The sequence below is a fragment of the Mya arenaria genome, chromosome 9 (assembly GCF_026914265.1).
Source record: "Mya arenaria isolate MELC-2E11 chromosome 9, ASM2691426v1".
Lineage (NCBI taxonomy): Eukaryota > Metazoa > Mollusca > Bivalvia > Myida > Myidae > Mya > Mya arenaria.
Window position 1 is genome coordinate 40,090,934 of NC_069130.1, and position 23,630 is coordinate 40,114,563.

The window sequence follows — 23,630 nt, forward strand, 5'->3', positions numbered from 1 at the left end:
TTAGTATGAGTGCATATTTCGCAAACAAGGAACCAGTGAAACTGTCTCATTAACTATGAATGATAAAGAAAAGTTCCTAACCAAATTGCCCACGATTCACAACAAAGTTTTGCGCAGTACTTAGTGTCTAGTGGGTATCCGAGGATGATAGAAAATTAAATAGCCGAATTATGTCCCAGCCCTGTGAGTGTTGAAATTTTGATTTGGACATGTAAGTGCTTACGGGCCAAATTTCTTAAATATTTACAAGTATCAATTAATAATTTTCACTTTTTGCAGTAATATTTCTTAATAAGAACTGGCAGCCGGCCAAAATGAACGGTTTAAATGGCTATTGGGCGGTTCAAATCTGGAAAAATAAATGAATTTTAAGTAGAATAAGTAGTAGCTGTTCGGTAACTTTACTATTTGAGACGGTTCAGCTTAAACTTATTGAGAACCCTGGTTTGAAACAATGATACATGTATATCATTTCACTGATTAGTCTCTATAATCCACCACAAAGCATCATCTTATAATTATTATTCTTTTCTCTGATGAGCGTCTACTGGAAAGATGAGTATAAAATGTGTAAATCAAGGAACTACTTGACTTTCCATTCATGTAATATCATGTGAATCATCCCTGGGAAAGAATCTTTTTAACTATGATGCACTGATGGTTGCATCGAAGACAAAAACTGTTCTCATCAAAAATGTTATCATCTGACTTATTTTTGTTAGCAGTTTATCTAATCCAGACCTCAAATAGCTAATGTTTAACTTACCTACATTTTTGCCAGTAAATATCTTGGCAGCTAGGTGTAGGAAACATGTGGGTTGTCAAGTTTTCATTTTTCGTAGATAATGAAATTGGAAGGGGAATTAAAATGGGCAGTAGTGGGCTTAAATGCCTATTTCTTAAATCTGAAAATAGACTAATGTCTGACCCCACTGGAGATACTTGTATTCAAGGAGTTTGAGTGTTTTTTTATGTCCTAAGGTCGAGGTGAGAAAAACATTCGATTTCTTATGTAATATTAAAATTCATATATATTATTATGTGGTGTGAACTTGATATTGGTTAAATTCTACAACCAGTTCCCATTTGTTGCGTAACATTCTATGGTATTAAATAGCTGCGTGACATTCTACGATAAAGCTGTATTTTAATCTTCATTAATTTACTGACATTGATACAGCACGTTCTCAAGGCAATTTATATGTTCTTGCCAGGGGCATATCCACAGTTTGACGTTAGAGTGGGGCATAACTTAGGGGCGAAATCTTTTGACTTGCACCCCTCTATCAGAACTGAAATTTATCTGGTTTAAAATGTTGGCAGGGGTGTATGGGGTACACCCCCTATGAAATTTTACAATTTCTAGTGCATTTTGGGCGTATTTTAATACTTTGTCCTCCTTTATTGAAATAAAAGGTTGACTTGGACAATTTGGGGGGGGGGGGGGGGGGCCTGGTGCAATATGGCCGAAAGCAACATCAACACTAAATAACTTCAAACATAAGCATAGTAAAGGATTATGGGTTATTGTACAAGAATAAAAATACAATTAGGGTATTGTCAAAAAATGATTGTACTATCGTTGACACAATGTAGGTTACTTGATTGGAACCGATTATTACTATTCAAACTGGAACCGATTCCCAACACAGTGAGTAAAACATGTAGACACATAATTCTAAGAATACATGTATGTGTACATTACAAATTATGGAACAGAAAATCCTAAGAAATAACAACAAAATGTATCTTTATTGTGCTTGATTAAAAGAGTATATTGCTTATTATAAGAGCTATAGCCAGTAATAAATACGTAATTCTAAACATGCATGTACATTACATAATAATGGAATAGAAAAACCTCAGAAATAACATCAAACAATTCTCATTAATGGTTTTCCTGTCAGTGTTGTAATCAGACAGAGCTGGTTCCTGTCATCAGAGATTGGTTCTGCTGGGTAATTGATTAACATCACTGTATTGGATGTTCTTATTTTAGTATTTTTTCCTCTGGTAAATTGGTATCTTCATTTATTGTCTGCGGTTTTGATGCTTTTGTCTGTGTTTGATTTGCATTGTTTTTTTACTTTGATTTTTGCTACCCAGATTGTGGATCGACCAATCAAATTTTGTAAATAGAATTGGTGTTTGATTACAAAGCAAATAAAAGGTTTTGATTGGTTTATATTTGAATTGGAAGGGCACAAAATGGGTGTATCTTGAAAACATAATTATAAGGTTTTACAAGATCTTTATTTACCTTGAATTTCGGGAACTTGTTAAATAGATAATTTGTGGCTTGGATTTTAAAGCAATTGCCAATAGGAATATCATTGACGCTGGATGTTTTTGTATAGAAATAGGTTTACATTTAATTGGCAGTGTTTCATTTTCTCAACTGTTGAGAGAGTGGTGGCGGAGCCCTTTGATAGAGGAAAAATAGCGTCTTTTTGGCAAAAAGGGAATAATACTTTAGAACATAATTCATGTAATGTTCAACTTGTTTTTAAACCTTTTATTATATGCTTTCCAGTAGTCTATAGAGATTTATCAGTGATTATATGAAAATGATATTTCACTGTTTCAAACAGTGAAAATATCAATTTGATATCTTTCACTGTTTGAGATTTATGCCCATTCCCAGGTCCAGATCAAATATATCAGCATGCACAGGGCTGGGAAACAATTTCAGTAACGTTATTTCCCAAATGATGTTCCTTTCACATACAATTTGGCAAACTTTTATGAAAAAGTACAATAAATGTCATTTTATATCCTTTCTAGCATATAATTAAAAGAAAAATTGTTGGTTTCAGTTTATTGTTGCAAAACATTTCACCTTGTGAACACCAAAAGGAAATACAGCTTTTGGTGCTTACTCAGTGAAATATAATGTGATCTTAGACTGAATCAATAATTATCTTGTATGATTCCACAAACCTATTATATGGACATATTCATGAATTGCACTGTATAGCCCAATATGTCAATGCACCTCAAAAAAATAAATAAAAATGAATTGATTTTTTTAAGGGATTTTTTTACGTGGGAGGTAAAAAATATATAAATTTCAACAGAAGGGGTCAACCACTGGGGCCGAATTTCCTTTGGTGTAACCCAAATCTCAGCACAATTCCCAATGCTTTTTCTTTTTTTCTCAAATGTAAAAATAAAATTATGAATTTTATGTTTTGAAAAATAAATAAAATTGGACCCTGGAACAATTTTGTACTGAAGTGTGAACTTAAATATATCACAATCTTTAATGTTTTCAGTCTATTTTTTAAAGTATCTTTGCTCATTTTTACTCAGCATTTTACCCAATCCAACTGGCCCCAGACCCATTCTGAAATGAAGGGGAAAAACACTGCTTACTTAGTAAAGTGGTCAAACATGGAACATCATAGGGCAAAATTTGCCATTCAACTCTGGAACTGAAACAGCTAGCAAGAGCACATGTACATGGTAACATTTATGTTCATTATAAGTCTTACATGTACATGTAGTATTACTTTACAAGAAAGTAGGGAACTGACTAGGAAAATTTCCGAGTTTATATTTCTGACATTATTAATTATGCATCCTAACATTATAAGACTAGGACTCAGGTATGTTGATAATGAGGATTGATGTTGTACACAATAAACAATGGTATAATAAGACATGGCAGTAATTCACTATCCACAAAATCTAGGGGAAAGTATAAGACTATTATTATACTTATGTATATATCTGTAAGTGATTTCCTAATGCTTATTACTGTGGAGCACTGTGAGATAATTTTCTGCATATTGTTTTTTAGCTGGTCTGTTTTTTTGAAAAATAAAAGTTAAGGTACAATGTACATGTTCTGTCACCGTCTTGTTGTCATTGTTGGCATTGTTGATGTCAGCATGCAAAAGACATATGCACTGTTGAAAACCAAGGCCCATAACTCTGGTTTTTATAATTGTTGTTATATTAATACCCCATGTTGGACTTGGGAAAACAGAGGAGCGTACGTGGTGCTCTTTAGGGCTCTTGTTTGGTACAGAACAGACATCTTCATGTTTTGTAATAATTCCCACTGAGACTTGTCATTTCTTGGATACAGTATTTACTGTTTTTGCTGCAGATACCATTTTTAAAGCTGCACTCTCACAGATTTACCATTTTTACAACTTTTTTATTTTTTGTCTTGGAAAGAGCATTTTTTGGGTAAATATCTGCAAACCAATGACAAAAGACTGCTGACCAAAGATCAGAGCACAGATGTTCATATTTACTTTAGAAAATAAATGTTTTATGGCTTAAACCGTTACTAACGGTTTAAGAAAAATACATATAACATCAATTTTCTAACTTACATGTAAATATAAAAATCTTCCATTTTATTTTTTGTCAGCAGGCTTATATAACTGCCATGGATTTTCGAAAAAAAAATGGCTCGTTCCAAGACAAAAAATAAAAAAGTTGTCAAAAGGGTCAATCTGTGAGAGTGCCGCTTTAAGGACTTGAATTGCAACCTCCGGAAGAGACCTGCCTCTGCTTTTGTGGTTGTATTCATTTGCATTCTGTAACAAGCTTCTAATTTCATTCAAAATTTTTCTAGATCTATCAATAACACAATTACAAAATGCATCCATTCATTATTATTGATATAAAAGTTTGGATCTCTTTTCCCAATCATTGAATTTTACACCTAACAATTGAGCTTTAGTTGGTTATAATGAGCCCCCTCTGACAACAAAATTAATATTTTTTATGCTTTTTCCATAGCTTTCTGCTTCCGTAGACCTCACAGTCTGTCTCTATAGTGTCTGTGTATTACAACAAGTGTACCACATTATTAGTGTTGTTTAAGGATTCTGTACAGTATAGGTTGTTATAAAACTGTGTCATATTGGTATACAATTCTGTTGAGTGCTATGTAGGATATATATATATGTGTGTATGTAATTATCAAGTTTCATTTCATTTATATTACATTATTATCTCATTTTCTTATTCGTGGCTGTATTGATTATTGACTTAATTATAATGTACCAATTGTCTTGTTCTTCTGTGACATTAACAGGTTCTTTGAAGCAATTTTGTGACATTGTTTGGTTCTTTGAAGCAATTCTGTGACACTGTCTGGTTCTTTGAAGCAATTCTGTGACACTGTCTGGTTCTTTGAAGCAATTCTGTGACACTGTCTGGTTCTTTGAAGCAATTCAGTGACACTGTCTGGTTCTTTGAAGCAATTCTGTGACACTGTCTGGTTATTTGAAGCAATTCTGTGACACTGTCTGGTTATTTGAAGCAATTCTGTGACACTGTCTGGTTCTTTGAAGGGATTCTGTGACACTGTCATGTTCTTTGAAGCAATTCTGTGACACTGTCAAAGTGGTTCTTTGAAGCAATTCTGTGACACTGTCTGGTTCTTTGAAGCAATTCTGTGACACTGTCTGGTTCTTTGAAGCAATTCTGTGACACTGTCTGGTTATTTGAAGCAATTCTGTGACACTGTCTGGTTATTTGAAGCAATTCTGTGACACTGTCTGGTTCTTTGAAGGGATTCTGTGACACTGTCATGTTCTTTGAAGCAATTCTGTGACACTGTCAAAGTGGTTCTTTGAAGCAATTCTGTGACACTGTCTGGTTCTTTGAAGCAATTCTGTGACACTGTCTGGTTCTTTGAAGGGATTCTGTGATACTGTCATGTTCTTTGAAGCAATTCTGTGACACTATCAAAGAGGTTCTTTGAAGCAATTCTGAGACATTGTCAGGTTCTTTGAAGCAATTCTGTGACATTGTCTGGTTCTCTGAAGCAATTCTGCTACACTGTCTGGTTCTTTGAAGCAATTCTGCGACATTAATGTCTGGTTCTTTAAAGCAACTCTGCGACATTAATGTCTGGTTCTTTGAAGCAATTCTGCGTCGTTGTCTGGAAAACGAAATGCAACATAATGTCTAGTTCTCTGTTGGGAATTTGCAGCATTGTCTGGTTCTCTGTTGGGAATTTGCAACATTGTCTGGTTCTCTGTTGGGAATTAGCAACATTGTCTGGTTCTCTGTTGGGAATTTGCAACATTGTCTGGTTCTCTGTTGGGACTTTGCAACATTGTCTGGTTATCTGTTGGGAATTTGGAACATTGTCTGGTTATCTGTTGGGAATTTGCAACATTGTCTGGTTATCTGTTGGGAATTTGCAACATTGTCTGGTTCTCTGTTGGGAATTTGCAACATTGTCTGGTTCTCTATTGGGAATTTGCAACATTGTCTGGTTTTCTGTTGGGAATTTGCAACATTGCCTGGTTCTATGTTGAGACTTTGCAACATTGTCTGGTTATCTATTGGGAATTTGCAACAGTGTCTGGTTATCTGTTGGGAATTTGCATCAGTGTCTGGTTATCTGTTGAGACTTTGCAACATTGTCTGGTTATCTGTTGGGAATTTGCAATATTGTCTGGTTCTCTGTTGGGAATTTGCAACATTGTCTGGTTATCTGTTGGGAATTTGCAACATTGTCTGGTTCTATGTTGAGACTTTGGAACATTGTCTGGTTCTCTATTGGGAATTTGCAACATTGTCTGGTTTTCTGTTGGGAATTTGCAACATTGCCTGGTTCTATGTTGAGACTTTGCAACATTGTCTGGTTATCTGTTGGGAATTTGCAACATTGTCTGGTTATCTGTTTTGACTTTGCAACATTGTCTGGTTCTCTGTTGGAAATTTGCAACATTGTCTGGTTCTCTGTTGGGAATTTGCAACATTGTCTGGTTATCTGTTGAGACTTTGCAACATTGTCTGGTTCTCTGTTGGGACTTTGCAACAGTGTCTGGTTCTCTGTTGGGAATTTGCAATAGTGTCTGGTTATCTGTTGGGAATTTGCAACATTGTCTGGTTCTCTGTTGAGACTTTGTAACATTGTCTGGTTATCTGTTGGGAATTTGCAACATTGTCTGGTTATCTGTTGAGACTTTGCAACATTGTCTGGTTCTCTGTTGGGAATTTGCAACAGTGTCTGGTTCTCTGTTGGGAATTTGCAATAGTGTCTGGTTCTCTGTTGGGAATTCGCAACATTGTCTGGTTCTCTGTTGGGAATCTGCAACATTGTCTGGTTCTCTGTAGAGATTCTGCGACATTTTCTTTTTTTAATGGAATTTTGCAACATTGTCTGCATTGTATTTTTCTTTGACATATATAGTTCGTTTTAAGTAGGTATTCTGTGACATTTTTCTTTGTAGCAGAACAGTGAATTTGTCTGATTTTCTGTAGCAATTCAGTGACAATGGGCTCATGCAGTTCAGAGGGAGATGCATATGTCAAAAGGTAACGCTCCCAAGTTATGCCCCCTCTAATGTCAAATCCTGGGTTGCCCCTGTGTATACAAATCACTGTATGGAACTAACAAGTGGGTACAAAATTGTTAGTAACTGCTGCAGCCTGGTAACATTCTATGGTGAACTTCAGAGATTGTATGAGTAATTCAATCAGAGATTAAAATCATACAATAGCTTTGATTAAAGGAAGATCAGAAACTCATTTAATTGATGTTTTGTGAATTTTTGAAACATTTTCCCTTTTCTTTAAACCTTCTCATTTCTCAAATTTATAGAATTTTTCTCTTTCAGAAGTGTGATAGATGGAATTTTTCACAAGTCATTGAGTGCCATTATCAATTTAGGTGCTCTATAGTTGACTATCTATCTCCAAGAATACACAGCCAAATTGTTTAAAGTTGATAGAATTTATAGGTAGTTGGGTCAGGGGTTGTTTGCTAATAGATAAATGAGCATTTTCATGCTGGTGAGTGTTGATTGAGAAATAAAAGCAAACCAGGTTTACACTTTTAACAGTGCTATTAAATTTAGAAACTGCTTGGCCTAGGAGTCTCTAGTGTTTGAGGTTGGAACGATCTTAAGGTTTTTATTTTCTGTTTTCACATGTAGAAGTATTTTGAATATCCGATGTGTGTCGATTTTGGGGAGATATATGCAAATTAGATTTTGGCTTAATGTTTGCAAGTACCAGGGTAAGTCTTGTTCATTAGATTGTGTAACCCAAAACTATGAATTAAAAATAAGTGGAATGGTTATAAAGATGATTTGTTAATATGTATTGAAATTAAAATATTGTTGGAAATGAGAGAGACATAGATATAACATATGACTGGGAATCATTTGAGATACAACCAATTGTAGCATGCTGAAAATGCTCCAACATGTCTCAGGTTGCAGTGCCTATAAGTAATAATGGAGGGAAAGAGCGAATAATGGTGCCTTATTTTATTTGTTTCTTTCAGAGGTTTGATATATATGAGTAAAAATTCAAAAACCAGGGAATGAAGTTCCACAATTTTATTAGGATGAACTTTTTGTTGTGTTAAATGTAAAAGTTCGGAATAAAATTCAAAATCTTATTGACAGTAGAAGTGGTATTGCTATATTATTAGCTTCATGTTGACATGGGAAATATCTGGATTTACATGAGAAATGTTTTTCTGCAATTAAAAAAATAAGAAACCGTACTCACGTCCATTTTCTACTCATTGGCAATACAACGGAAGATGCTTTGAAGCTTTTTCAAAACGAGTACCAAAATTTTGTGGCTCCAATGATAATCCCGGCAATTAACAGTACAACACCAGGCGCGTAGTTGACTATACGCAAATACGCAGTTGCGTACCGTAATCAAATTTTGGTAGATGACATAACAAACCCTTCTCAAAAAAGTGTGGAAAACGCGCGTTTAACGCGCGTTAAACGTGCAGAAAACGCGCGTTAAACGCAGCGGTATTGGCACTGCGTTTTAAGCGTATTTTTCTTACCGAGTGCGTAAAAAGTGAATAAAATTGAACAGAAAAGCGCACTTAAGCGTATTTTTTCTGCGCTTTTTACAAAAAACGCTCTAAAAACGCACTTGAGTGTATTTTATGTGCGTTTTTTAACAAAAAAAATACACTTAAAACGAACTTACACACAAAAAAAACGCACTAAGTGTGTTTAAACCGCGTTTTTTTAGGATAAAATGCGCACTTAATACGCAGTTGAGTGCGTCTTTTCTGAAAGTGCGTTTTTTACCTCCAAAAAGCGCAGTTAAATGCGTTTAAGTTAAGTGCGTTTTTTTAGAAAGAATACGCACTTCTTGAAAGTGCGTTTTTAGTTCGCTTTTTGGAGGTAAAAACGCACTTCTAGAAAAGACGCACTCAACTGCGCTTTAAGTGCGCATTTTTGGGTTAAAAACGCAGTTAAACGCACTTCAGTAAAGAAGTGCGTTTTGATCCCTAAAAAACGCGCTTAAAACGCACTTCCGTTTTTACTGATTAAAAGTGAATCTTTTGCTCCCAAATTTTATGAAAAAAATGCGTTAAAAGTGCATTTTTTTCTGCATTAAAAGAGCATTTTTCTGTGTTAAAAAAGAGCACAAATTCACTCAGGTGCACTTTACCTGCATTAAAAGTGTCCATTTTTGCAAAAATAAAAAATGGACACTTTTAATATATTATTTATATATATAAATATATTGAACCATCAAAAATAGAACACATTTGAATAAATAAATACTGATTTTGTTTCATTTAAATTTCCTAAACATGAGTTTGTGTTACATATATAAAAAAAATATCTCATAATTAATTTAACATGACACCTTGTAACTGGACATAATGTATTTACAGTCAGACAAACAAGTACATATTTGTCAAATTTAGCACTAATAAAATAACCTTTTACTCAGTGGCAAAAATAATTGATAGAAAATCATGAAACTGTAAGCTACAAATTGGAAAATGACAGTCTCAAGAATCTTTTGTTATATTTTTTGTCAAATCTAGAGATTCCTGACAGCTCTGGAATAAAACAGGGTATCATATTTTAAATAAGTAATGACTTTATTAGTACTTAAATTGATTGACCCAATTTGGCCAGTTTCCAATAACTGGTAAGCCATGTGGAAGATGACAGTTTTATGACCCCTCCAAAAACCAACACTGTAATCATTTGTATAACTTTAAAGGTGCTAGTGTGCATATTTATGGAAACATGGCAATTTCTGCTTAATATGTTGATATTAATTAACATATATAAGGATAAAAACAAGTGCATCTTCATAGAGTTTTAAAACTATATCTACCAACTTCCAGCTACTATCTTCACCAGCATTGTTATTTATTAAAATATGTGCACTAGATTGAAAGTTGACAAACAAAAGTCCCACAAGTAGTCAAGTGTCATAACAGTGAAATTAACAACTGAAATAAAGAATACATACCATGACCTGAGTGCTTTCACATGTCAGTTTATCACAAATCATCCAATAGTGGTATTGTCATGTTTCTAGTCATAGTTCATATTCACCTGATCTAATGATCATTATTTTATTTCACTAATCCCTTTAATATTAATTTGTTTTAATTGGTGTAAATCCATTTATTAATTAAAACATCATCAATATTCTTTTAATGAAATCCCAACAAAATGGCTACCAGTAGCTTTGATTTGAAATTGGCTCCCTAAATGCTGAGATTTAATTGGTCCTTGGTACAATCAGATAAGATCAGGCTTATCATGCATGTTGTAAAATTGGAAAGGAAATGACAAAGAATTTGGTAGTCATTACAAGAAACTTAAGGAATAATAATTCTATAAATGTTGTAATTACATGCAATTGATTCTTGCCTATAAGTAAAATGTGTTCTTTTGATTACACAATAAATAAGAAATTATAATATATTTTTGATTTTTAAAATAATCTTTCTTTTTATTTCATTATTTTATTTTTTTTATTTTGAAGGTATATTGATCAATAATAAAATGCTTATTTACTGGTTGATTTATTCATTCATTCATATTCTTGTATTTATGTGTGTATTTCATAAATGTTATTTTGAGAAGGGCATGATTCACATTAATATTAAAAAAAGTAAAAGATTCACTTCTTAACAAAAAGACGCACTTAAAACGCACTTACTGGTGGTCAGAAAAATATCAAAATAAAAGACGCACTTAAAACGCACTTATTGGTGGTAAAAAAAGAAACAAAATAAAAGACGCACTTTTCCCTTAAAAGATCCACTTAAAACGCACTCTGCTGAAAACAAAAACCTAAAAGATTCACTTTTAACGCACTTCTGTATAAAAAGCGCACTTATTGACAGAAAAAATACACTTAAACGCACTTCTGTTAGAAAAGACGCACTTATTCACACAAAAAACACACTTCAGTTAACAAAAGACGCAGAAAAAATACACTTATTTAGAAAAGATACACTTATAACGCAGTTATTCATAAAAATACGCAGAATAAATACACTTTTTCAGAAAAACGCAGGAAAAATACACTTTTTAGTGCGTTTTAAGCGCGTTTAGGTAAAAAGTGTATTTTTTTTTGCGCGTCCATAGCCGTCGAGTTTGCCGGTCCAACCCGGGGAGCCGAGCCTCGGCACGGCCGCTTAGTCCCGAATTTGAAATAAAAACCGAAGGGGGGTACGGGGTGAAGGGGTTAATATGCTGTCTGTCATTGATCTGTGTAATCCGAAACTGGCCCTAGCTACACGCCGGTACATGTCATTTCAATTTTGCATATAAATTTTGATAAGAGAATGATTTATTCAACTCGCATGCAGCTCTGACATGAACTAATGATTTATTTGTCATATCTTGTCATGTTTATGAACATTTAGTTTAAAAGGAATAAATTATAACAAAAATAAGATAAGATAAATTATATGCTTCCAAAGAGAACAATAGAACAATGATTCAGCGTTTTTTTTTTTTTGAATTATTTTTAACGCCTAGCTGTGCCTTGCAAATTGGGAAAAAAAAGTTGACTTTGGGAAAAATACAAAACCAGGCCAAAACAGCTAATAAGATGGCAAATTGACATGTTTTAACTTTTTTATGCATGCATTATGTTGTGAAAGAGTAATTCTTGTCAAGATTGTGTTTATATTTCAACAAATTCACTACTTTTTTATTTATTAACGTAATCTGCATAATTATGTCAAATTGGGAGAAAATTATAAAAATTTGGGGAAAAATGGACAGTTTTTCGCATGGGGATACAGCCTTTAGAAGGCAGCAAATTGCACCAAAAAATCACTGTGAGTGTCTATATTAGTGTTTTATATGGAGATGTGGTGGGGGGAGGGATAATGGCAACAGCTTAAAATTATTCAGAGTGATTGTAATGGGTAAAGCATGTTTTATTTAAATCATACTTAAAAAAAAAAAGGGAAATGCTTGAAAAAGATATCAGTTGCCTAGACCTTGAAGATTAAATACGCAAATATAACACTTAAAATACATTAAAACCAGAGCTTGCTAAGGTATGTAGCTGAATGTTTTCTTTTGACAAAAGTGAGCAGGCCTCGATTAATGGTAAATCTTTGTTACCGAATGTGATTAATTTTGTGAAGCTATCTGAAGGGCAGCTTAATTTAAATAGTAAGCGGTGATTAATAGGTGAATTATGATGGAGGAGGTTGTAGGCAAGGGTAGGGCAAGTGAAATAGTTTCATTTTATGTTTACAACTGGTGACAGTTGTATACAAGCTCAGAGTTAATTTTGTTTTGATGTTATTTTCTTACCAGTTGAAGTTTTAATTGATGTTTGATTGCATGGATTGGCCATGCGTTAAATTTACTCACGTTTGTGCACCGTATATGATTGGTTGAAATTAATTAATATATTTTGCTTGAAGGAATTGTAACTTGTGATATTTAAGAGTGAGTTTTTTCAACAGATTTGGACCTATTTATTGAAACTGGTATATTATGGTATTTTATAGTGATATAATTTCAAATTAATTTCGAAAATGTAATTCTTGTTAGTGTTAAATGTCAGATCTGACATGCATTAAATGTCAGATCTTGACATTTTTATCATGCTAATAAACACACCATATTTGATAGCATGTTGGTGTTGTTAATGCTATTGTAATAAACAATAGTAAGTAAAATTGCATTTCTTCTTTAAAGTCTCTTTATTAAAATCATTTCTGGACTTAACTCTATATTTTTCCTGTCTCTTCAGGTGCAAGAAGCTAACTACAGTTCTCTCCCTTTTGATGTGATGAGAGTAATCTCCCTTTACTCTTCAATCAGAGTGGCTGCCCTTCCTTCAAGCGTTGTGGCCTTTATTTACTCTAATTGTGCAAATTTGAACTGCATGATATAACTGATTGCATCTGAAGAGACATTGACCTTATACTTTTAATCCTTCGGTATTTCCAATAACTCTTAAGCCATTTCATCGGATATTTTGACTTCGCAACATACAGTGTGGTTGTAACAGAATAACAGTGATAAAACATTAAATGTATTAATAATTTTAAAGCCTTTAAGCTATCAATTGAGCCATTCTGTAAACTTCTAGTTAAAAAATATCATAAAAATGGATACAAACGGAGATAGTGCGTCTTCTTCTAACCACTTGGAACTGTACGTGAAGGCTGGGGAAAATGGTAAGAATTACGGGGCGTGTCCATTCTGTCAAATGGTTTACATGATTCTTGACTTGAAAGCAAGAGATGAAGAGCTTACTTACGACGTTATCACCATAAGCATGTCACGTCCACCACAGGAGTTTAAGAAATTGGCCAATCGCTTGCCAGTGTTGAAACACGGGGATGAGATTTTGACGGACAATGATGAGATCGTACAGTACTTGGATAAGAACTTCCCGCACCCTGATTTGCGATATGACAATGTAAAAGCCAATGCCGTCTGCCTGAACTTTTTCTCGAAGTTTTCCTTCTTCATAAAACAAGTGAAAAATAGCCCAGAAAATTTGCTAAAAGAGCTCGGAGCAATAAATAACTTCCTAGAGTCAGCTGGTACCCAGTATCTCTGCGGGGACACAATTTCCAATCTGGATTGCCTTGTCCTGCCAAAACTGCAGCACATTCGCGTCGCCTGCAAAGCATTGAAGGATTTTGACATTCCGGCCACGATGACTGCAATCTGGAAATACATGGGACAAGCCTACACAAGCACGACCTTCCGTAAGACGTGCCCTTCAGATCAAGAGATCGTTCACCATTGGAGCCAGAAGGCGGAGACTCCGCACCTCTCAGAGGAAAAAATGAGGCAGTATTCCACTGATACCGAGCCACGGTTTTCCATTGATATTCCGTCTGATTAGAATATTCATTTGTAAGTTCTATCTTTCATAGGGACTTAAGTAAGTTTTGCTTTAGCAAAGAGAGTGAAGATTGTAAAGTGTATTAGGGAGAAAGTCCTTGGCACAACCATCGATGTCGCTTAGAACTCGATGCTTTCGCCTCTAAAATGTACATTGTAGCGTGTACTACAGAAGTAATTATTTTATTGTATAAATAGATTGTTGTTATTATGACTTTTGAGGGACTGCTTTTTCGTGCTGTGAAAGATATTACGTTTACCGATACATATTCAATGTATTTTTATAAACATGAAGTGTATCTTGCTTGTCTTGAAAAAATTCAGTTGTTTTGCTTGCATTTTTTTGTTTGGAAATATATATATGCATTTTCAAGGAATTTATTAACTGTAGTGTCTATCATGTGATTTAGATACTTGTGCTTTTTCATACCATATATTTGTCTTTTAAAGTATAAGACGCAAGTGCCCTTATAGATGTGCAATGGTTCTTTTAAGTGGGCATTTTTAGAGTTTCAAGGACCTCAATAAATTATTATTCTTTTCCTGATTCAAAACATTTAAAGAAATGAGTTTGTTTGGCTGTTAAAAAAATCTGTCATTATTTTGTTTATATTGCACATGCTTAAATTTTTACATGTACAAATCTCTACCCTAGTGTACCAACTCATAGGTTACACACCACCAATTTTTAGTGTATGATGAATTTGGAAACAAAACTACTAGACAGTCTGAAATATGACAAATCAAAGGTGCGTCTACTAGGACAAATGTGGTATATAGGATATTATAGTTTATACAGAGCCTTATGAATCAATGTGGAATGTTTTACATGTCAGTTGTGCCATTTTTTCCTGGATTTTTACCGTATTTGTCTCAACCGTTGTTTTCAGCTGGCTAAATTTTCCAGATTTTAATCCTATGAATAATTTAGAATTCCATTTTCATTGTGTATGTTACTCATGCACAACATTCTGAATGATGACATTCTTTTATTTTGAGCATTTTATTATTTTTTGTAACATTATGGTCCTTGACAACACGTCATGTTTTAAGTAATTATTTACTGAAGAGATTGATTAATTTATTTAACTAAAGTAGGTGATCAATTTGCAACTAATAATTGTTTCTGACAGATAAATCAATTTTCAAAATTATACAGCTAAATTACAGATATATTCAGTTAGTCATCTGCAATATAGTGGTACATGTAACTCAGTGTTTATTCAACCATCTCAATGAAATGGTACGGTTCTTCATTTTCTACTTATTTATAACACACTGCAGCTAATTGTATAAAACTCTGATAAGTTGTCAACATATCATCTTGTGGCTTGTTGACTCATTAAAACAATTTGACTGGTTTAGTAGTCTTTATTTGATAAATATTGATCAATCAAGATGCATTTTGGATAACTTCGACCAAACCAAAAATTGAACCGGTTTAATACAATTGGCTACTCTATTATATACAAATATTTCTTAATGGTCAAAATTTTGTGTTGTTTAGTTATTTTAAGGCTTCTGTTAAATGATTTTGACAGGCTGGACATCAAATAATATAATTTATTTTACAATATTTGAGAATGATATTTATACGACATTGACATAACTACAATAAAATGTAGCTTATATAATTCTTGAGTTCCAACGGAAACTAAATTAACAGTCTGTTTACTATTTACTTTGCTTGTAAATTTTATGCAAAATAAATTTGTTATATATTTTGCTTTTTGAATCGCAAGTTATACTTAACTTACCTCATGCTAGAAGTGCTTGCATTTATTGTATTATTTCTTTATATTCTGGACATTATTAGGAATTCCATCATTATGTCATCAGTGTTTTTCTGTTGGTTAATTTTTCTGCCAAATACTGGCCATTTTCCATTGCCAAAAAGCGTATTTTGATTCTCTTAATATGCTCATTTTTCCAAATTGTAAAAAAATGAGTACTTCTGAAATCAAAACGGGGCAGATTAATGTTGTTATGAAAAGTGAATAATAAATTAAGAAAAAGCAGAAAAATTAAACATTTCTCTTATTTTCCCATTTTTAGGACTTTTCGCGCATATTTTTCCCCAATAAAAGGCTCAGGCAGTAGATCTATTTTTGACAGAGAAAGAATCACAGATCATACAAACTCATGTTTTATAGAATATATAATAAGTATATCGTTGTACTCTTTGTTAATGTGTTGTGGAAGTATGTAAAAATATATTTGTTATTGTTTTTTGTAAGTGCTGCTCTTAAGAAGTGCAAAACTAATGTATTGAGGCTTATAAGAGCTAGCTTGCATGGTTACATATGAAGGGGTGTTATATTATTGTGGAGTTGCATTGCCAGGAGGGGTCAAGTCACATAGAAATATAGAAGGTTTTCGTACCTTCTACCAATTTTACCTCATGTTATAACATGTGGCTTAACAGCTTTTATTGGGCCATTCTCTCAAGAGTGGTCAACACATGACTCTTTTATGATTTTCAAAAAGAATGTTATATTTTGAGAATCATTGATAATGTTACATGTAATAAATAGTTGAAAAGAACATTTCTCATGCTAGAAATGATCAATAAATATAAATTTCATTTTAATTTAGGATTAAGTGTCAATTTAAGATTATCTTTAAGCGTTGCTAAGTGGACAAACATGCAGGAACCAGTCTGGCGGAATGCCCCTTGAAGCAATACTTGTGAAAAGATTTAAAACTCATTAAGCAGCTCTTTATAGCCATTCTTTGTTTGCTACTGTTTTGATGCAAGCACTTATACACATATTTAGATGGGATAAATTATGAGCTCTGTCTAGGTTGTTACTGTTTATTGTTTGAAATAACTCGGTCGTGATTTTAAATTTGCATATTCTGTATTGCGTAATAACAAGTAATGCGCAATGCTCTCGAATATATATGGCGAAATTAATTGTTTACTGTATGTTATTTAGAACAAAAGGCAAGCGTTTTTTTGGAAGCTTTTTGTAGACAGATTTTAATGAGTTTTGTTTAACTATGTGGGATAAGTGAATTAGCATTAAGAATATAAACCACAACACTGTCTCCGAAATGTATAGACTGAAAGCTGCACTCTCACAGATATACCATTTTTACAACTATTTTTATTTATTTTTTGTCTTGGAAAGAGCAAATTTTGGCGTAAATATTTGTAAACCAATGATATAAGATTGCTGACAAAAAATCAGATCGAAGATTTTCATATTTCTGTTTGAAATGTTTTATGGCTTAAAGTGTTACTAACAGTTTAAGAAAAATGCATAAACATATATTTTTGAACTTCAATGTAAAATCTGTGATCTTATTTTATTCACAGTCTTATATAACTGGTTTCCATGAATATTCTCAAAAAGTGTCTCGTTCCTTGACAAAACATAAAAAAGTTGTCAAAACTTTCAATCTGTGAGAGTGCAGCTTTAAGGCTTAAAATAAACTTTTTGTTTCCACCAACCCTACAGACCGTTTATTTTCCTCCTGACCCTTCATAATTTTTTGCTGTATCATAGATTTTTTTTTCCTTATTTCCTAAAGAACGTGCATTTTTTAGTGAACATTTTAAAAATTTGACCACCTTGTATTTAAATTTTTCTACAATGGTGATATACCCTGAAAAAGGTGGGTTAAGTACACACTCCCTGTTCTCAAAAAAAAATAAAATATGTGCCTACTTACACTAAAAAAAAAAATTGAAATGTTAGTGGAGACAAAGATTTTTTTTGGGGGGGAGGAGACTTATCCATTAAAACCTGGTGGGACTGTTTTGCCATTCGATATTTATACATTTTATATGCTATTTTAAATAATTTTTGTTCACTTTTTGTTAATCATTCATTCTCTCATGTGTATTATAGTTGCAAGTAAGTGAACTGTTTTGCTGTTAAAACGTTGGCTTTTATCTGTTGACACAAAAAAAATTTTAACAAGTGATGCACACAAAAATATTTAATAATTTTGGAATTTTTATTTTACATGTATATATTTCTACTTTTAATGTACTTTTATTTTTAATTTTACATTTTATTATTTTATGCTGGTGCTAACTTTAATTTTGCATTGTTTTATCAGACTTAAGTGTTTTACATTATTTTATCTGACTTTAATGTTTTGCATTCATTTATCTGACTTAAGTGTTTGCCTTAATTATTTAATCTGACTTAAAGTGTTTGGCATTATTTTATCTGAAATAAATATTTTGCTTATGTTATTTTCATAATGTTAATGCAGTAATTTTTTTCTGACCAATTTGAGGCCAAATTCCCACTGCTAATTCAATTACTATAGTATGTTTTTTTCCCAAAGCTGATCAAAGTCCAATTTTGTCTGTAAAATAAGTGGACCCCTAACCATATGGATATTGAAGAATTAGTTTATTCTTAAAGAAAGGAAAAGAAAGGTTCCGGCCTATTCCCAAAATGGTCAGAAAAAAGCACTGTAATGTTAAGTAAAATGTATTTGTGTTGTGATTTTTTTTTATCTGATTTTACATACATTAAAGACTTCGAAAAATTATAAGGAAGACGGACATTAGACATACATAGCTATGATTATATTAACATTTCCTGCCAAATTAGTCCTATGGCAGCACTCATATTTTCTTCAAAAACCTGATATCAACAATTGATTGGATAGCAAGATTTTAAAAGTAAAACATTTCAACCATGTAAAAGTTTGAATTAAGAGAAAAATTATAACCCAACACAAGGGGAAACTAGCAGATTTTTAATTGAGTAGCTATGTATTTTGATTTATCTCCCTTGGTTATTTAACTGACAGCTGTATATTATATGTGTTGTGAACTTGAATGATCATATGTGTTGAAGTAAGATGTATGACTTGCATGGTGCAGCTTCAGATAGGCACATATATATAAAAGCCCAGGCCTGCACAATTTTTTTACGAAAAAGAGATGGTATAGTCACAAAATTTGAACTTACATTTAAGAATAAATAAACATTTTTTTTTTTAAAAATGAACAATTTAAAAAAATAAATGACAATACCCTTGGACACCCTAGCTTTTATTCTGGGTTGTGTATAGTTTATTGCTGCTTTGTTCATGAGAAATTCTTGCCATGATTTTGCTAGTCTTTTTATATTGTGTGTACATGTAGTCATTTCTTAGCTAGTCAATTTCGTTGAAGATATTGTGCTTGTTGTAGTGTATTGAAAACTGCAAAAAAATATGGTTTAAATTTCAAGGTCTAGTCTGTTTAAGTTTGACTTTGTTCTTCTATCTTTGGATCTAGTGAATGTGCAGATTTGGATTTCTGTTTACCTTTAACATAATTAAAATTCAAGCTTTCCTTTCACTGAATAAAACCAATATTTACTGAATTATTGTTCTCATTAACTGTTTTTTTATTGGCTTAATTAATGTTGTGACGATTTATAAACATTAGATCGGTTATGAAACATTACGTATATGTGTATTTTTATGTGTAGCTACACATACAGGTCAAAGATGTTGTTGAGTTTAAAGGGGCTAATCACCAGATGATACAATTGCAAGAAAATTGTCAAAAATATAAAATAAACGTCAGTATATTTTATAATTTATTTGTGCAGTACTCATACACAGATATAATTTAAACTGGGAAACCATTATGCGCTACTTTTACACAGGGAAACACAGATAAGACAGCAACATGATGTATAATCAGCCTCCTACTAGATTGCATTGCTTGTTTTGAGGAAATACTGTATTTGACAGTTTTTGGACCATCTGGTGTCCAGCCCCTTTAAAGGTCATTAGGGAAAATTTCCCACGTTATGACCTTATCACCTTCATGACAGAGTGCACAAAAAGAAGTCCACACATACACATAAAAGTGGTTTTTACAACCTCTAGTGTTAAATAAACTACAACACACCAAAAATCTTACAACCTCACAGTTAGTTTATCGAATAGCCTGTATTTAACCTTTCTATGTATATAATTGAATATTACCATCAAAATTTGATATGATTTCCCTCATCACCAAGTTATATAAATTCATGTGCTCTTGAGGTGACTTAACCTTTGAATCCTATAATTTAATATGATATCCATTTCATTTCTGTAAGGCCAAAAAAAGTGGTTCGTGTGACACGCCTGAAAAAATAGGGTAGGCAGGAGTTCCTTTTATAGGAAACCAGTATAATTTATTTATTTATGCATTAATGCTTCATGTCTGCATTAGTTTTTCATTTGTCACTTCTTGTCCTTAGTTACACACTTTCATATCCCAGATTTACCAAATATTTCACACTATTTTTTCATAAAAGAAAAATAGGATCGACCTTATTTATTAGAGTTTGGGTCACCAGAAATAGTCTTAACTTTTTAGGCCTTATACAAATTATAGTTACTGCCTTTTTCTGTCTGTTAACCAGGCTTTTTCGTGTTTGCTTCCAATGTAACTATGTGTATGTGAATAAAAATAAACGGAAACAACTTGTAAGTGTTTTATGCGATGTCACAGTGTACTTCGTGTGTGAGTCTCATTGCTTGTAAATGCAGTCTCGTAAATCAGTCAATTTGGTCCACGCACGACTGAATTATCGACCTTATGCAGTACTTTCTAAAGGAAGACAACTTTGTACAGAGAGTTGTGCATTATTGCAGTAGTTTATTCCCTTTGCCTGAAAGCAAAAAGTATTTTCAAAGGAAGACAACAGAGTTGTGTGTTATTGTAGTAGTTTTTGCCCTTTGTGAAATATGATACACTGATTACTTCCCTTTGAATGTGTGAATTCAGAGTAAAGGCCCTCGAGGGCCTCTTGTTTATTTATACGATAGACACGATTTAGGAATAAATAACGCGATGAAAACTACAGGGAGAAAATGTGTTGAGACTGAGTTTGAGATTTGACTTAAGTATTTTCGCGATATTGGGGCCGGAGATCAAATTTAAATATAAACTCTGTTTAGAAGCACTAGGTAAGGCCCTTACGAAACTGAATGAGAGACATAAACACTGATTTCATCGTAGTTTAAATGAAAGGGGATTCGCATAATGAAATCATGTGACATATTAGTTAATACCCGTTACCTTTCGTGTGCAATTATGCCTTGTTATTGCGTACTGAACGCACATCCCTTATAAGTGTTGCCGATATATTGAAAAATATTTAAATAAAAAATGCCATCATTTTAAAGCTGCACTCTCACAGATTGAACCTTTTGACAACTTTTTTATTTTTGTCTTGGAACAAGCCAATTTTTGCGAAACTCCATAGAAACCAGTTATATACGACTACTGACAAAAAATAATCACAGATTTTTATATTGGTGTAAAAAATTGATGTTTAATGCATTTTTCTTAAACCCTTTAAACATTAATTTTCGAACAAAAATATGAAAATCTGCGATCTGATCTTTTGTCAGCAGTCTTATATCAGTAATTTGCAGATATTGACGCAACAATTTGCTCATTCCAAGACAAAAAAATAATAAGGTGTCAAAACGGTAAATCTGATATAGCAGCTTTAATGTTCGGTACTATTTTGAACTTAATTTGCTGAATCAAATTATTGTAATATCTTTATACTCTTGAGAACCAAAAATATAATGTCTGCACTCCGACTAAGTATAATTTAAGCGCTACTCAAAATGTCAAGATGCTCATTAAAAGTTCGAACATGTTTTGATTAAGGTGATTATATGGACGAACTAAAGTTGTACACCGATAAGAGAAAAGTGCGTTCCTTGATTAAGATCAGCTTTTAGAGAAATAATTTGTCACTTAATAACACTAAATAAGTTTAATGTGAGCCCATTTGCTATGATGCATTTTTTTTATTGTTTTCCTGTTGGACTAAATGTACTCGAAACCTCTACGGTATAAACACAATGGTCTTGCTTAATGGAAGCGAAATTTTATCAGACTCGCTTCGTCGTTGAATGAAAACCTTCAAATACTAAAAACCCAACGAACTATTTTAAGTTCTTGTCAAAAAAAGTTTAAAGCAAGTCCACAAGGTGGTGTATAGCCAATGTATGTGCAAACTGATTTTTATGTCAAACGATTTAAATAATACATTAACGGGATGAATATGTTTTCATATTCAATTATGCAGGGGTCTTGAGGATTGGTTCTCGAATATCGAGTAATTGAGCCCAGTGCGGATATATTAGTTAATGTTCAATGTTGTCTTGAAGAGATATTTTTTTCCAGCCCTTTTTCTTCCGTTCCATAACAGACAAACAGCTTGACACTACGACCGCATTTTATTCGTTAGGACACACAACTCAGTCTAAGAATACAGGGGTTCAAAAGTTCAGATAAATCATGAAATCAGGATTGAAAGCTTTTAAAGGGGCTGTCTCACAGATGATAAAATAGCGGGGAAAAAGAATATTGTCGAAAACTGACATAAACTTGGCATCGATGTGTACAATGCATTGAAACTTACTAACTGAAGAACCTATTGGTTTACAATTTATTTAAGTTTAGCAGTTACTTGTTATTTTTCCATTAAAAAAGATTACTGGGTACGTCTACCAGGTATAATTAATTCCTTATGCGTGATTGGCTAGTCGCTGTTATCACGTGATATTACCGTGGTAGGTGTATAGCATAATTATGTCAACCGATTAAATTAAGCCTTTGTAGCTCAGTGAGTAAGCCGCTGGACTTCAATTTTTGCGACGCGGGTTCGAACCCGGTCTCCGACACGATGTTTTTTTTTTCATTTTGGTACTTTTTTTATTATGATATCAAAGCGGAACACATTCTGTTAGATAATTATCCGAATATTCGTTCCGATTGGTGCCAATCTGTGACACAGTCCCTTTAATTCCAGACTTGTCATGCTCAAGTTATAAAGGTTCTTTTCTCAGACATGCATATAAAAGTAGTAGGAAGTGCCATGAAATTAATATAAAATACTTTGGAGACAATATCAAAACGGGTCTAAGCCCCTTTACCCTTCGTTAAGAATCCATCAGACACTTAAGACCCCCGGCTATTTTACAGGGTCGACAATTATCAGCCGTTAGAGCCCCTGAAGAGTAAACCTGTTGTATAAGGCTATTTTTGACAATACTCTCCTTCCTGGTACTTTCATACAGAAAATTTGCTTTTATCAACGTATCAAGATTTAAGTTAGCCATTTGAACATAGTTTAGCAGCGCATACTTTGAACATAGTTTAGCAGCGCATACTTTGAACATAGTTTAGCAGCGCGTACTTTGAACATAGTTTAGCAGCGCATACTTTGAACATAGTTTAGCAGCGCGTACTTTGAACATAGTTTAGCAGCGCATACTTTGAACATAGTTTAGCTGCGCATACTTCAAACAATACTTAAAGCATTTTTTATACCCCAGAAAAGTTTGTGGAGTATGTAGAGGATGGTTGCTGTTTTCAGTGTAAGTTCGTAATACATTTAACCGAGTTAGCACCAAAGTAATGTTTCACGAGTGGTACACATCTGTAACATAGTGTTATGACCCCTGTTTTATTTAGGATTTGCTCAAAAAGGGGTATCCGCGTGGTTTAACAGGACCAGGGTTCTTTTACACTCTAGCATACAG

At 33.1% G+C, this 23,630-nt stretch overlaps 2 protein-coding genes across 7 annotated transcripts in view; both read left to right on the forward strand.

The window, feature by feature from the left end:
• Window positions 1–23,630, forward strand: part of LOC128246685 (transcription initiation factor TFIID subunit 10-like) — a 38,043-nt gene that overhangs the window by 6,220 nt on the left and 8,193 nt on the right. The window contains exon 1 of one of the 2 annotated variants that reach the window (XM_052965021.1): window positions 12,290–12,344. The exons of the other annotated variant lie outside the window; for it this stretch is intronic. Coding sequence (XP_052820981.1) covers window positions 12,305–12,344 — 40 coding nt within the window. The 5' untranslated portion in view covers window positions 12,290–12,304. Of the gene's footprint in view, window positions 1–12,289; window positions 12,345–23,630 lie in introns of those variants that run through there. 2 annotated transcript variants of the gene reach the window in all.
• Window positions 845–19,073, forward strand: LOC128246682 (chloride intracellular channel protein 2-like). 5 transcript variants are annotated; one of them, XM_052965015.1, is made up of 2 exons: window positions 845–987; window positions 13,000–19,073. In XM_052965015.1, exon 2 carries the CDS (start codon window positions 13,360–13,362, stop codon window positions 14,107–14,109), a length of 750 nt encoding a protein of 249 aa, XP_052820975.1. In that variant the 5' UTR covers window positions 845–987; window positions 13,000–13,359; the 3' UTR covers window positions 14,110–19,073. The 5 variants fall into 5 exon arrangements, with proteins under 5 accessions (XP_052820975.1, XP_052820976.1, XP_052820978.1 ...); XM_052965016.1 differs by lacking the exon at window positions 845–987 and adding an exon at window positions 4,810–4,930; XM_052965018.1 differs by lacking the exon at window positions 845–987 and adding an exon at window positions 4,867–4,885.